General features: G+C 44.6%; 1 protein-coding gene across 1 annotated transcript in view; it reads left to right on the top strand.

Moving 5' to 3' along the window:
* COL4A5 (collagen type IV alpha 5 chain) overlaps positions 1–15,227 on the top strand; it is a 568,084-nt gene that overhangs the window by 329,129 nt on the left and 223,728 nt on the right. The window contains exons 28-29 of the mRNA XM_069612627.1: positions 5,325–5,422; positions 5,952–6,102. Coding sequence (XP_069468728.1) covers positions 5,325–5,422; positions 5,952–6,102 — 249 coding nt within the window. The remainder of the gene's footprint in view (positions 1–5,324; positions 5,423–5,951; positions 6,103–15,227) is intronic.

The raw sequence follows: 15,227 nt of genomic DNA, 5'->3' as shown, positions 1-15,227 counted from the left end.
TCACGGGGAAGAGGATTAAATCCCAGAGCCCTGGTTCACAAGGCTTGAAATCATTGCATCTCCGTTTCGCTTGTACATGCTTGACTGATTGCTTCAGTGCATGTGACCTTTCACCCCCTTTGAAATGTATCTTCCTAGTTTAAGGAGTAAGGAATGTAAATAAGGTCTGGAAGGTGGGAACTTGGGAGAATTGTACTTCTTGACTTAAATAACTGTGTTCCCATAAGGGGCTAGTTTTCTCTTTTAAGGTGGAATTCCTAGAAAGTCTTTTTCTGAGCGTTCTTCGGTGGCCAGTCCCCTACTAGAAGTAGGATTGCTGTGGACTGTAAAGCTGAGTTTTCGCGCGTGTTGCATGCAGAATGAGACTTGTTGCATCCTTGATCTGGGGCCTCCAGTGGACAATGGAGCTTTTTTTCTACCACGAGTACCTTACCCAGCACGCTGTGTTACTCTTTCTAAGGCTGGCAAGAAATGGGGCAGCCACTCGAGGGAGTGAACGGCGCCCCGTGACATCACTCCTCCTGCCATGCCCGCGGTCACGCAGGGGACATCATTCATTTCATTGGAGAGAATGTCCATGGCGCTTGCGCCAGAGCCCTGCACAAAGAACACACACACACGCAGTAGAGCCCAAATGAGAACGAAGCACAGAGGCGACGATGTGGACTTCACCTTTACATTTTATTTGTATTTATTTAGATTTATATAGCGATTTAATCCAAATAAAAAAACAGTACAAGGAGCAATTTACATTATTGATGAGGTTAAGCGCATATGGAGGGGGACCAGAGTGAGAGAGAAGGGTTAGAAGGTGAAGGAGGAGGAGGATTTAGTGGAGAGAGAGGAAGCAGAGAGATGCTAGGGGGTGAATGGAAGAGATAGGATTTTAGAGAAGTGCGAAATGAGGGGTAGACTGTAATAGAGCGGGCAGGGAGGGGAAGGCGGTTCCAATGGAAAGGAGCGAGAAGTTGGAAGGAGAGGAAGTGGGAAGAGGCACAGGGAGGATGAGGAGGAGAGAGAAGGTAGAGATCCGCAGAACGGAGAGAACGAGAAGGGGTGTAGAAAGTGAGAAGGGAGGATAGATAGGGAGGGGCAGGACAATAAAGGGCTTTGAAAACTAGACAGAGGAAGTTAAATTTAAGCTGGGAGTGAAAAGGGAGCCAACCTAGTGAGTCAAGAGAAGAGGAGATGGAGTCGTGAGGTGAGAGAAGGCAGAGGGAGCGGATTGCGGAGTGGTAGATGGATTTGAGGGGGGAGAGGTGAGAGGAGGGGAGTCCAAAGAAAAGAGTGGAACAGTAGAAGAGTCTGGAGAAGATGAGGGAGGAGATTAGGAGTTTAGTGGCATGAAAAGTTAGGAAAGGACGAATTTTACGGATGTTGTAGAGGTGGAAGCGGCAATATCTGGCAGTGAGAGAGATGTGGTTAGATAGAGAAATGTGGGGGTCGATGTGGAGGCCATGGTTGTGTGCATGAGGTGAGAAGGGGAGTTGGGAAGGGGGAAAGAGAATGAAAGGAGGAGGAGAGGGAGGAGGAAGAGTGTTGACAGGGAAGAAAAGGAGCTCAGTTGTATCTGCGTTGAGAGAAAGGAAGTGAAAAGACATCCAAGATTTAATAGCTGAGAGGCAAGAAGAGAGCTTATGGTGGATGTCAGGTGAGAAGGAGGAGAAGGAGAGGAAGAGCTGCGTATCATCAGCGTAGAAATGGTGTGAGACACCAAAGGAGGAGATAATGGGAGCTAGGAAGGAGGTATAGAGTGAGAAGAGGAAGGGGCCAAGAACAGAAACTTGGAGAACACCGTGGTTGAGAGGAAAGATAGGGGAGGAGCAGCCACCCCAGGAGACTGAAAAGGTGCGATTAGAAAGATAGGAGGAAAACCAGTAGAGAACGGAGTCTTTAAGGCCAAATCAACAGAGAAGTAAGGAGTAGAGGGTGGGCAACAGTATCAAAGGCAGCAGAGGACTCGTTTGGCAGTAAAGGCACTCGTAGCCTGCTCCACATCATTATTTTGATTTTTATCAAGCATTTCTCTGGAAAGCTGATTAAAAGTAGACCCCATCACACATGCTTAATAATAATTTAGGCACTGCTTCCATAGCTATCACCCACCTTACCTGGACAGCGCATCCACAGGACTCACCCCTGGGTTCTGCTTCTCAGTCTGTCATCCACCATACCTGACCTGCACATCCATATCATCCCCCCACACCCCTTTAATAATAGCAAAGGTTCTGCTTCCCTGTTTGTCATCCTCCTTACCTGGCCTGCACATCCATATCAACCCACCCCCTTTTTAATAATAGCAAAGGTTCTGCTTCTCAGTCTGTCATCCACCATACCTGACCTGCACATCCATATCACCCCCGCACCCTTTAATAATAGCAAAGGTTCTGCTTCTCAGTCTGTCATCCACCATACCTGACCTGCACATCCATATCACCCCCTCCCCCTTTAATAATAGCAAAGGTTCTGATTCCCTGTTTGTCATCCTCCTTACCTGATCTGCACATCCATATCACACACCCTTTTAATAATAGCAAAGGTTCTGCTTCTCTGTCTGTCATCCTCCTTACCTGATCTGCACATCCATATCACACACCCTTTTAATAATAGCAAAGGTTCTGCTTCTCTGTCTTTCATCCTCCTTACCTGGCCTGCACATCCATATCACACATCCTTTTAATAAAAGCAAAGGTTCCGCTTCTCTGTCTGTCATCCTCCTTACCTGGCCTGCACATCCATATCAACCCACCCCCTTTTTAATAATAGCAAAGGTTCTGCTTCTCAGTCTGTCATCCACCATACCTGACCTGCACATCCATATCACCCCCGCACCCTTTAATAATAGCAAAGGTTCTGCTTCTCAGTCTGTCATCCACCATACCTGACCTGCACATCCATATCATCCCCCAAACCCCCTTTAATAATAGCAAAGGTTCTGCTTCTCAGTCTCTCATCCTCCTTACCTGATCTGCACATCCATATCACACACCCTTTTAATAATAGCAAAGGTTCTGCTTCTCTGTCTGTCATCCTCCTTACCTGATCTGCACATCCATATCACACACCCTTTTAATAATAGCAAAGGTTCTGCTTCTCTGTCTTTCATCCTCCTTACCTGGCCTGCACATCCATATCACACATCCTTTTAATAAAAGCAAAGGTTCCTCTCATCCTCCTTACCTGATCTGCACATCCATAGCACACACCCTTTTAATAATAGCAAAGGTTCTGCTTCTCTGTCTGTCATCCTCCTTACCTGATCTGCACATCCATATCACACACCCTTTTAATAATAGCAAAGGTTCTGCTTCTCTGTCTTTCATCCTCCTTACCTGGCCTGCACATCCATATCACACATCCTTTTAATAAAAGCAAAGGTTCCGCTTCTCTGTCTGTCATCCTCCTTACCTGGCCTGCACATCCATATCACACACCCTTTTAATAATAGCAACGGTTCTGCTTCTCTGTCTGTCATCCTCCTTACCTGGAATGAACATCCATATCACACACCCTTTTAATAATAGCAAAGGTTCTGCTTCCCTGTTGTCATCCTCCTTACCTGGCCTGCACATCCATATCACACACCCTTTTAATAATAGCAAAGGTTCCGCTTCTCTGTCTGTCATCCTCCTTACCTGGAATGAACATCCATATCACACACCCTTTTAATAATAGCAAAGGTTCTGCTTCCCTGTTGTCATCCTCCTTACCTGGCCTGCACATCCATATCACACACCCTTTTAATAATAGCAAAGGTTCTGCTTCCCTGTTGTCATCCTCCTTACCTGGCCTGCACATCCATATCACACACCCTTTTAATAATAGCAAAGGTTCTGCTTCTCTGTCTGTCATCCTCCTTACCTGGAATGAACATCCATATCACACACCCTTTTAATAATAGCAAAGGTTCTGCTTCCCTGTTGTCATCCTCCTTACCTGGCCTGCACATCCATATCACACACCCTTTTAATAATAGCAAAGGTTCTGCTTCCCTGTTTGTCATCCTCCTTACCTGGCCTGCACATCCATATCACACACCCTTTTAATAATAGCAAAGGTTCTGCTTCTCTGTCTGTCATCCTCCTTACCTGGAATGAACATCCATATCACACACCCTTTTAATAATAGCAAAGGTTCTGCTTCCCTGTTGTCATCCTCCTTACCTGGCCTGCGCATCCATATCACACACCCTTTTAATAATAGCAAAGGTTCTGCTTCCCTGTTTGTCATCCTCCTTACCTGGCCTGCACATCCATATCACACACCCTTTTAATAATAGCAAAAGTTCTGCTTCCCTAGTTCTGCTTCCCTGTTTGTCATCCTCCTTACCTGGCCTGCACATCCATATCATCCCCCAAACCCCCTTTAATAATAGCAAAGGTTCTGCTTCTCAGTCTGTCATCCTCCTTACCTGGCCTGCACATCCATATCACACACCCTTTTAATAAAAGCAAAGGTTCTGCTTCTCTGTCTGTCATCCACCATACCTGACCTGCACATCCATATCACCCCCGCCCCCTTTAATAATAGCAAAGGTTCTGATTCCCTGTTTGTCATCCTCCTTACCTGGCCTGCACATCCATATCACACACCCTTTTAATAATAGCAAAAGTTCTGCTTCCCTAGTTCTGCTTCCCTGTTTGTCATCCTCCTTACCTGGCCTGCACATCCATATCACACACCCTTTTAATAATAGCAAAAGTTCTGCTTCCCTAGTTCTGCTTCCCTGTTTGTCATCCTCCTTACCTGGCCTGCACATCCATATCACACACCCTTTTAATAATAGCAAAAGTTCTGCTTCCCTAGTTCTGCTTCCCTGTTTGTCATCCTCCTTACCTGGCCTGCACATCCATATCACACACCCTTTTAATAATAGCAAAGGTTCTGCTTCCCTGTTGTCATCCTCCTTACCTGGCCTGCACATCCATATCACACACCCTTTTAATAATAGCAAAGGTTCTGCTTCCCTGTTTGTCATCCTCCTTACCTGGCCTGCATATCCATATCACACACCCTTTTAATAATAGCAAAAGTTCTGCTTCTCTATTTCTGCTTCCCTGTTTGTCATCCTCCTTACCTGGCCTGCACATCAGCAGGAAAGCTGGACCAGGGCCTGAGCAGCCAGCCAGGTTCTCGTCTTGTGTTCCGATTCTTAAGCTTCTAGTGGTCGAGACCTATTTCTGAGATGTGAGGGATGACTCTTGCGCATATCCCAATTATAAGCATCCATTAAACAGTTTGCAATACTTCTTACCAGAATTGGGGAAATGTGTCCCTTTGAGTACTGCTAATGTATTCATCTTTTTTTACACTCCTGTTCCTAGGATTCCCGGGTCCACCTGGTCCTACTGGGCCTCCAGGAATTTCAGGAAGGCCCGGTCAAGATGGCCCACCGGGGTCACCTGGTTTCCCAGGACCAAAGGTAGGAATCTATTTATTTTACACTCTAGGTTTATAGCACGGCCGGTTGGGCGGTTCTGAAGAACTCTTTGCAATTTCCTTTCATTGCGCCTGAAACATAAAAAGGCCTCTGAGAGCCTAGACCAGGGACACTCATGATGTTCTGAATTACTATGGGGTGTCAAAGGTCTTGTTTAGTCTGTTCCTACAATCTAGTCGCCATTCATATTTTCTATATTGCACGATTCGCGCAATTGCATTTAAAGAAATGCTAGTGCAGCTTGTATAATGTGTTAGAAATGGGAGCCCATGGCTGAGGCCTATATCCGCAGGTTTCCCACTGGCGCTCTGCTGTGCTTTACAGTTTTATGCAGTACAGGAACCCTTTTGATTTTCCTAGATGTCGTCTCCAGAACACAAAAATACCAAATGTAAAAATGAAGAGTTTGAACAAAGACAATCATGCATTTAATTGAATTGCAGCTTGTGCACCTGATTATTCTTTTGGAGACTAGGTTCTCATTTTCTGATTTTTTTTTTTAACTTCCTAGGGTGATCCAGGATTTGGTCAACCAGGACTTCCCGGAACTCCAGGCTCTGCAGGATTAAAAGGAGGACAAGGACCAAAAGGAGATTCTGGTTTCCCAGGAAACCCTGGACTTCCAGGACGAGCGGGATTCGATGGTGTCCCGGGGCCAAAAGGTATGTATTCATGCCTCACTGGGCTGGTGCAACAATTCTGAAAGTGGGGCAAACGTGGGAAGCCATTGCAAATTTGCGAAAGGTTGGCCTGGGGATTTGGCCGGTGTGATCCCATGTGACTAACAGTGCTGATCAATGACCCTGTTAGCCAGACTAGAATGTCCACCGTAGCCGATTTCGATATAGAACTAGGCCTTGCTTCCAGCACAGCCCCCACACCAGTTCACGCTTGCGTAAAGGAATGGGTTGGAGTAGAGAATCTTAAACAAGTATGTGACTTTTTCTCCGATGGGGCGTTTGTTTCTCATACTGTCAACTCAGCTGACCTTGCAACCATTTTAAGTAAATGATTAAACAAGAAAAAACACTCTTTGCCAAGTGAGTGTTCACTGTAGGATCTTGCTATTGCTTTATCTTTATTAATTAGCACCCCAGGGAGAGCGTCTAGCCAATTAGCTGGCATCCAGTCTTTATGTCGAAAATGTATATAGAGAAACGCACATATATCGAGTATTTTATAATGAAAACCTGTATACCGAATGTATTTTTAGGTGGGGTAAACGATTAATTTTTGGGGAGAAATGTTTAGGGTTGGTTTTTAAGGGTGGTAAACAGCACCCACCCCACACCCCCAAAAAAAAGAAGAAAATGCATTCAGTATACAGGTTTTCGTTATAAAATACTTGATATATGTGTGCTGCGTTAGAACATTTTTCGCTATAAAGACATGTAATCCAATTAGCGGGCTGGGAACGTGGACGGAATCTAACAGTAAACACCCACTTCCTCTCAGCCACCTGCCTGCCCACCCAGGTGTCCGCCAGTTTGCTTCGATGTTAAGATACATTTTCAGTACCGGCTTATGGGGAGGGTTCTGAGAAAACACCCTATTAGAATAAACAGGGAAAAGACATTTCAATCTAACCAAACTCAAAGCAGTGTAGCTGAGTAATAAGGCTTAGAATTTACAAGATATGGGGTTTGTAGTTGTACACTGAAATACACAGAACACTCAAATCAAGTTAGACAGGAATTATAAAATCCTTCAGTTTATTAGGCCATAACACATTGTCACGGTTTATTAGACTCAACTCAGGGAGTTTCCCCCCCCCAAGCAAGGTGGTGCACAGCAACACACTTTACAGATTTAACTTTAGTGAGACCTCCACTTCTATCGTACCCTACGTCAAAATGTTACCATAAATCAGCTAGGAACCAGGCTGGTGTATAGTAAAATATATATTTATTTAAGTTTTTACAAAGAATCATATGCAATCACAAAAACATCCACCAACGCTGTGGCACTACACAATATCACAAATTCAAATGTCTTGCACCATTGACTAACATGGGTTTAAAGGACTTGCTATAAGACAGGTACAAGTTTCAAGTTTGCAGGCACAATTTACATCAGATTTCTTGCAAATTAACCAATAGGAAAAACACAAAACACACAGTCATTGCTTAGTTTGGCACAATGCTCCTTTCTCCCAGCAACCCCCACCCTCCAGGCATCGATTAGATATGTCCCTTTGATCTGAAGGCAAGGTACAGCCAGTAGGGAACACAATTGAACATCGTTTTGGGTTTTTATTTAGGTAAAATGCAATGTTTTGGGATTCTGATTTGGGAAACAAGGGAATAAATGGGGAATTTCGTTTCGCACCGCTCCTACAATGAAAATGCAAGACTTTTGGATTCTGATTTGGATTGAAAGGGAAAATTCGTTTTTCACAATTTGTTTTCAAAGGGAATGCAATGTGTTGGGATTTTCGTTTTGGGGACACTAGCACATGCAATTGAACAGCAGGGTTACCCAATTACATTACAGACTAGAGTCAGAAACAATGCACTGGTATAATTCTTTGTCAATTTCGAATTTGGACAAAAATATCACCCCATTATAAATGACCCTAGGGGAATTACATTATACTTTTAGTTAATTGTGCCAAGGGTATACACGCTTTCACCCCCCGCCCTCCCACTAATGGAGAACACCCATCAATGCAAAGGTAAGAGTTAAACAGACAGATTCCAATACAATTCATTGTAACTGGATAGAGTGTTCTTCTATAGAGAATTTGTTGAGTTAACTTTTTAGTTCAATGTGGACAGGGTCTACCTGGTTTTGCCCCCCCACCGCTTTACCCCCTAAGGGAAAGGTATTAAGGCAGGTAGCTCTCCACACAATTGATAGCTTTGAGATATATCTACTTACATGGGAGATCTCTGTTCTTAGCTCAGGAGGCCCGCCAGATCCTAGAACCCTCTTTCAGTCAGGCAGCTCACACCTCAAGCCTCTATCCACCAGCCAGGTCTCTGCAGCCACAGGCCTCTCTCAAATAGGGCTCCCAGATTTTCAAGCACAGTCCCCTGCCCTCCTTTTCTCCCTCCTTCTAGGTAGGCCTTGGTTTAGCTTTGTTGCCCTGGCAAGGTGGTGCCCCTATGGATTGGGCTGCTCTCCTGGTCTCTCTCCCTAGTTGTTTTCTTGCAAGTCCCCTCTTAGATTGGAAATTGCCAAGATATAGGGCTTATGGCACCTACATATTATCATAATTCCGACGATACAGATTTGATAGGACCAGACGTTGGGTGGTATGGGTTATGGAAGCTGAGGGAGGAGGAAAAATACATCATTTCAACATGACAGGTAGTTTTACACTTTTGGGTTCTAAAAATCTAACATGGCAGCTACCCTAATTTTTAAGAAAATGTCTGGCACATATATATTCTTGAGTTCTATATTTTATGGCAAGTCAGAAAATACTAATTATATTTCAGCATGCCCCTCCTGGGAGGAACTACCATTTTTATTGATGTACTCCTGAGCCGAAATAATCATTAATCTTCCCCTTCCTAATTCAAACCTTACTTCCATAACCTATCATCAAAATAACTTTCTATTCCCTCAGAATTATGAGAAGGCCAGAATCATAATTATTCTCATAACTCAAGTTGTATGCATCACACAAAATTAGTTTTGACATGGTCCCGACAGGCTTCAGAACCCCTTTAATATGAACCTGGGATGAGCTCAGTGGAAAATGTATTCACTGTTAGTCCATGGCAAGGCACTGCAAGTGTCCCTGGGTTTCACACCAGCCCCTATCAATACATAGGTTTTGTTTCTCTTCTATGACCTGATCAGGACATCTGGCTGGCCTATGTGATCATGCCCTCCCCTCAAGGGCTTCCGAGGTTTTTGTTCGAAGCTAATGCACAGTTAATGGGGAGACCTGACCTTAAAGCACATTTCTGCTGGCTGTGTTATCTGCAAATCCCACAATTCAGATCTAATTCTCTGTATATCTTATGTTTTAACTGAACACCAGACCACCTTCTTCTAGAAGTCCTCAGCCAAAGGTATTGAGGTCAAAGTTTCAGAGGAACAGACCTTCCAGTTCAATGGGGAAAAACAAACTAAATACATCATTCTAAAAGAATAGCATTTTACATTGACATGATGTGTTTAACATGCAACATTTGGTATTACACCTAGGCCTGCTGTTCATACATACAATCTTTCTTTTCTATTATATCAGAACAGAGGTAGATGCATTATTAATCTTATGCACACAGATAGGCCACAGTTAACATAGGAAACAAGTGTTCACTTCTACAAAAATGAAATAGTACTTTCTCTTTACAGGCTGTCATTTTATATGATGAAAATTAAGTCTCTATTACTTATCTGTCACTTGACTTTTTTCTTAAATGTGAGGCATCATTCTTCCCTTTTATCTTCCAAATGCAGTGTTTCAAATGTATATTTTCTTTCCATGTGCACTGCTACAGTTTTACATCTGTCAGAGGTGCCTTTTCCCTGTTTACACAAAGTCAGCAGCTATCGCATCTCCATTGGACACAGTTACAATAATACAGTTCTAAGGCACACTCTCCTGCAACTCAGTGGGCCTCATTACACGGTAGGCGGAGGACCAAGGTGCTATTAGCACCTTGGTCCATGCCGGTAAAATACCGGCACCGCCTTGGTGGAAAGGGGAATTACCGCCCTATTCCAAGGTTGGCAGGGCGGTAATTCCCCTTTCCCCCATTGCCCTTCCCCATTCCCATTTTTTCCCCATAGGGCTCTATGGGAATGGGGAAGGCGCTAATTACGGTGCCGCAAATTGCGGTACCGTAATTAGCACCTTGGTCCCTTTGCGGGTTGGTTTTTAACGCCTGCAAAAAGCAGACGTTAAAGTCTCCAACCCGCAAAGGGACCTCGTAGTAAGGTGGTAAGGGTTAACGGTCACCGGTACCATTAACGGTGACCGTTAACCCTTACCGCCGTCCGTGTAAGTGTCTTCGTATTTTACTAAAGTTGAAATAGGCTCATTTTTGTTCATTCACTAGGCCTTATATTGGAAAATAATGTTTTGAACTGGCCTGCATTTTCCAATGGGTGTTACACAAGCCAGCCTCGCTCTCACAATAGGGGCCTAGCATGGCCTCTCCATCTCTGTCACTCTGGGGCTGTCTTTTCACCCCACAACATCCTTTGAAAATAGCAGATAAGTAGTGCTACTGAAGGCAAAACCATGCACATATATACATTCCCCAAAGGCATTTAATTAAAAAGTACAAGTAAACTGTATGTAGTAAAATACGTGAAGATAAAAAGAAGGTAATACTTGAAGCAACTGCTTGGAATTTGGGACTCTTTTGGGGATTAGGCCTGCCTACTTTAGCAGGGAAGGAATTTTAAGTATCAGTGGCCTTATTTTAAGGCCACGGCATAATATCTACCAGTGCTTTACATTGGGCCTCATTACGAGTCCGGCGGTAACCGAGCCGGAAAAACCGGCATGCTACCGCCGGACTCGTATTACCATTCCGCCTCCGTGATTCCAACCCCGGTGACCCGGTAATTCCGGAGGTGGAATTTGGTAAATCCCCATTCCCATGGAGTTCCATAGGACTCCATGGGAATGGGGAAGTGGAAACACTGGCACCATGCTGAAATGGTGCTGGTGTTTCCACGTCTACCTGCAGGCGGGTGGTGTTAAACCCGCCAGGTCAGACCTGGCTGGAGTGACACCTCCCGCCTGCAGGACTCAAGATCAGCTGGTCTGGAAACAACAGTGGCGGGTTTACCGGACCGGCTGACTCGTAATGAGGCCCATTGTGTTACATTGTTTAAACCTGAATTTCACAGTTATTGAAATCCTTTAAAAGCTTAAAAAGTCCTTCCCTGCTAAAGTAGATGTGTGCAGAGGTAATTTTTGGGATCTTGATTGGGTCCGGCTAGATTACGGTTCTGAACTCTGGCGACACAGTTCCTGTGACTTGGAAGCTGGATGACCCAGATACACTGAAATGCCGACCACCATGAATCCCATGCTGGAAGGAGACCCCGGGACACCATGGAAGCACCAAGCAGCAAAGATCACCACACTGAAACAGGCAGGGGACTCACATGGTGGACACAAATAAACTGCTCCAGGAAGGAACCTCTTCAAGATGGATAACATCAGCAAGAGGAGGCCTGTTCTTATACCACAAGCTGGAGACCTGCAGAGTTCCAAGTCTGAACAGCGACCAGTGCACAGCAGAGGCCCAGAGGCCCAGAGGCCCTGGACGGAGCTGATTTAGTTTAGTTTAGTTTATTATTTATAGAGCGCGCCAGATCCTGGGGCATCAGGGCGCACAAGAAAAGAATATGCTCAGCTTAGTTACAGGTACATGGTAAGTAGGAGCATCAGACAATATACAGTAGGTAGATATATACAGGGCAGGATCTGGGTCCTGAAACAATGTTTTACATGTGGAGGTATTCTTGAGAGGAATATACAATAGTAATAATAAACACAGAGATAAAATACAGGCACCCGAACATTCCAGTGCATAGAGACAGAGGCGGATACACATAGCCTGGTGATGGGGTGCAGGTCGAACTTCAGGTTAGTTCGTCAGTGGATACACGCAAGTCAGGGTAGTTAGGTGTCATTAGCTCTCATCCAATTGGTCAAGTTCTGTCTAAATTTCACAAAAGGCTGGGGTTCTCTAATGCCGTGGGGTAATGAGTTCCACAGCTGCGCAGCCTTGACTGGGAAACTATGTCCTCCTATGGTAGCGAGTTTGAATCGCGGGACTTGTAAGCAGTTTGCGTTAGCTGTTCTTGTGGGTCTGGTTGAGGTTCTTGGATGTAGCCTATCCTTGAGGTAGGGTGGTGCTTTGTTGTTTAGGCACTTGTGGGTGAGGGAGGCAATTTTGAGTTGAATTTTATCAGAAGTAGATAGCCATTTATATTCTCTTCTTACCGAGGATATATGCTTATTTCTGTTCATCTTGAGAGCTGCTCTCAAGGCATTATTCTGGAGGACCTGGATTTTATATATGGTCTGTTTATTGGCCCCAATGTATAGTCCATTACAATAATCCAACTTGGAGAGTATAAGGGCTCTGGCGAGCGTGATGCAGCTGTCTGTAGAGAGGAATTGTTTGCTGGCTCTGATAAAGTTTGCATGTGTATGCAGTAGTTGAGGCTAGAGAGTTAACTTGTTTAGCAAAGTTCAAGGTGGCATCTAGGTAAAAACCTAAGGTCTTCACTTCCTTAGCTACTTTTATGTTATTCCCATCGATAATGAAATTGGCATAGTCAGGGCTGAGTTTGGAAATGTATGTCGGGGTGCCTAGAATAATGAGCTCAGTTTTGTCATCGTTCAGGCATAAGCCGTGTGTGGCCATCCATGCCTGAACGATGCTGTAGATTTTATTCACTAGGGCTAGATCCTTGACGTAGTCTCCTGAAAGCGGAAGGAGGATCTGGGTATCGTCTGCGTAATTGGTGTAGGCGATACCCAGATGATCCATTTCGTCAAAAAAGTGGCTTTGTGAATACATTGTAGAGGGTAGGTGACACACAGGATCCTTGAGGTACACCACAAGTTATGGGGATCGGGTCTGCCGAGGCTGATGGAGGGAAGACTCTAATAGTTTGGTTGCTCAAGAAGGACTTAATCCATATTATGGCCTCTTTAGAGAAGTGGGCTGCAGAGTCTAGGTGGCTGCATAAGACTGAATGGTCAACTAAATCAAATGCAGCTGAGAGGTCTAGCAGGAGGAGTAGGGCTGCTTGGCCATTGTCTCTGCATTGATCTATTTGGGCCTTAAGATCGATAAGGACTGTCTCAGTCCCGTGTTGTGGGCGGAATCCGGATTGGCGGGTGCCGAGTAGGTGGTTGGTTTCAAGGAAGTTTTGTATTTGCATGTATGCCACTTTGTCGAGAATTTTTAAGAGAAAGGGCACGGTCGTGATGGGCCTGAAGTTAGTGGGAATGGCCGGGTCAAGGGTTTGCTTCTTTAAAAGTGGCAGTACCCAAGACTCTTTTGTTATTTGGTACAGTGCCTGTGGTAAAGGATGAATTGATGAGTTTAGTTATGAATGGCGATAATTCTCTCGCAGCATCCTTAATCAGTTGGGTAGGGCATTGGTCACCTTTACAGTTGGACGGTTTAAGTCCCAGAATAACCTTTTCTACCTCACTGGGCGATACCTTGGAGAAGCGGAAACGCGATTCTTGTTTGGTCGTGGTGCTATAGTCTGCGGGATATGAGGCGATAGAGATGCTTTTTTGAGGGCAATTTTAGTTTGTAGATTGGCTACTTTGTTGGTTGGGGCAGATTGTATGCTAGAGCACCATTTTCTGTCCTTGGTGCAGTTTTCTTGGGGAGCAATAGGTGTTTCCAGTTCTTTCAGAATGCTGAATAATTCTCTGACACTAGATTTAGATTGAGATATTCTAGTATTGTACGTTTCCTGTTTGGCTAGTAGGATGTCTTTCTTGTATTGGGATGATGCCTTGGCGAGGTTAAGTTTGTTTTCGGCTGAAGGAGAGAGTCTCCAAATAGTTTCAAGTTTTCTTTTTACTAGCCTTAGATTTTTTAGATGAGGAGTGAACCATGAGTTAAGGTGTTTTTTTGGTTTACTATTCCGTAGTTTAAGTGGTGCTATGTGGTCAAGGGCTGTATTGATAGTATCATTAAATTGTTCAACTAGCCCATTAGGATCCATATTGACTGGGAGCGAGTTAAGTTGTGGTAGTATAATGGGCAACAGTTTTTCTGCTGTCATACATTTTTTGTTCCTCGTGAGCATAGGAGGGGCAAATGAGAACTGGGCCGTGGCATAGTTTGTTGCTACTGTAAATAATAGTAGATGGTGGTCAGTCCAGATCTGGGGTACAGTATCTGTGATGGTTGCTTCACAGTTGTGTTCCGCTATCCAGTCAAGGATTCAACCTTTGTTATGAGTGGGAAGGTTGACTTTCTGGGAGAATCCCAATTCTTTTATCAGCACACATGGTGTCCTGGGACACTTCCGAAGGCTCCAGATGGCAGGATGAAAGAGTCAAGACTGGTTGGTCCCACCAGTCCAAGGGTGGAAGCACCACCGAGGCTCCTTGGGATATTGGTCCAGAAAGGTAGGTCTTTACCGTGGCATGGCTGGACGCCATGCGGGACTTCTTGAAGGTTCCTAGTGATTGCATCGAATGCAAAAGCATTGAAAAAAATGCATTGAAAAAATGCATTATTTTTCTGTTTTTTCAATGGGGGGATCCCCACAACCTCCGTTTTTTTAACCCCTTAAAACCCATTATAATAAAAATAAAACATTTACCTTCAAATAAATGCTTTTGCATTCTATGCTTTGTATTCGATGGAATCACTGGATACCCTTCTTGAGCGGTCCTTCTCTGGTCATCGGCAGGCTGCAGCTCTTCAAAGGGGTCTTGGCTCGAGTGATGATCTGAAGAACAGCTTTTATCCTAGATTTGAACCAGGATCGCCCCAGCCCTCCAATGAGAAGGATCTGCACAGTACAAGCTGGCAAGTTTTGTCCACACAAGCACAGACTCTTGCCCCACATCTGCCCAACAACAGACATCCCCCTGGCTGCAGTGTAGACTCGGACTAGGCAGTCCCAGACGCTCCATCCAGCGGCACACCATGCTGCTTTGCCCAGGAAGGCAGAGAGGTTATCCAAGAAAGTTCTTTCCTTATATAGTAGTTCCTGACCTGAGAATACAGGAAAAATGCCAGCCAAAGGACAGGGTGATAAAAACAGGTGGCACGGCCATTTTGAGAGCATGGTACTCAAAAATGCATTATGCAGTGAAATT

Source organism: Ambystoma mexicanum, chromosome 5p (genome assembly GCF_040938575.1).
Source record: "Ambystoma mexicanum isolate Mex_15411 chromosome 5p, UKY_AmexF1_1, whole genome shotgun sequence".
In the NCBI taxonomy this organism is placed as follows: Eukaryota; Metazoa; Chordata; class Amphibia; order Caudata; family Ambystomatidae; genus Ambystoma; species Ambystoma mexicanum.
This window is presented reverse-complemented; position numbering and strand designations above follow the sequence as displayed.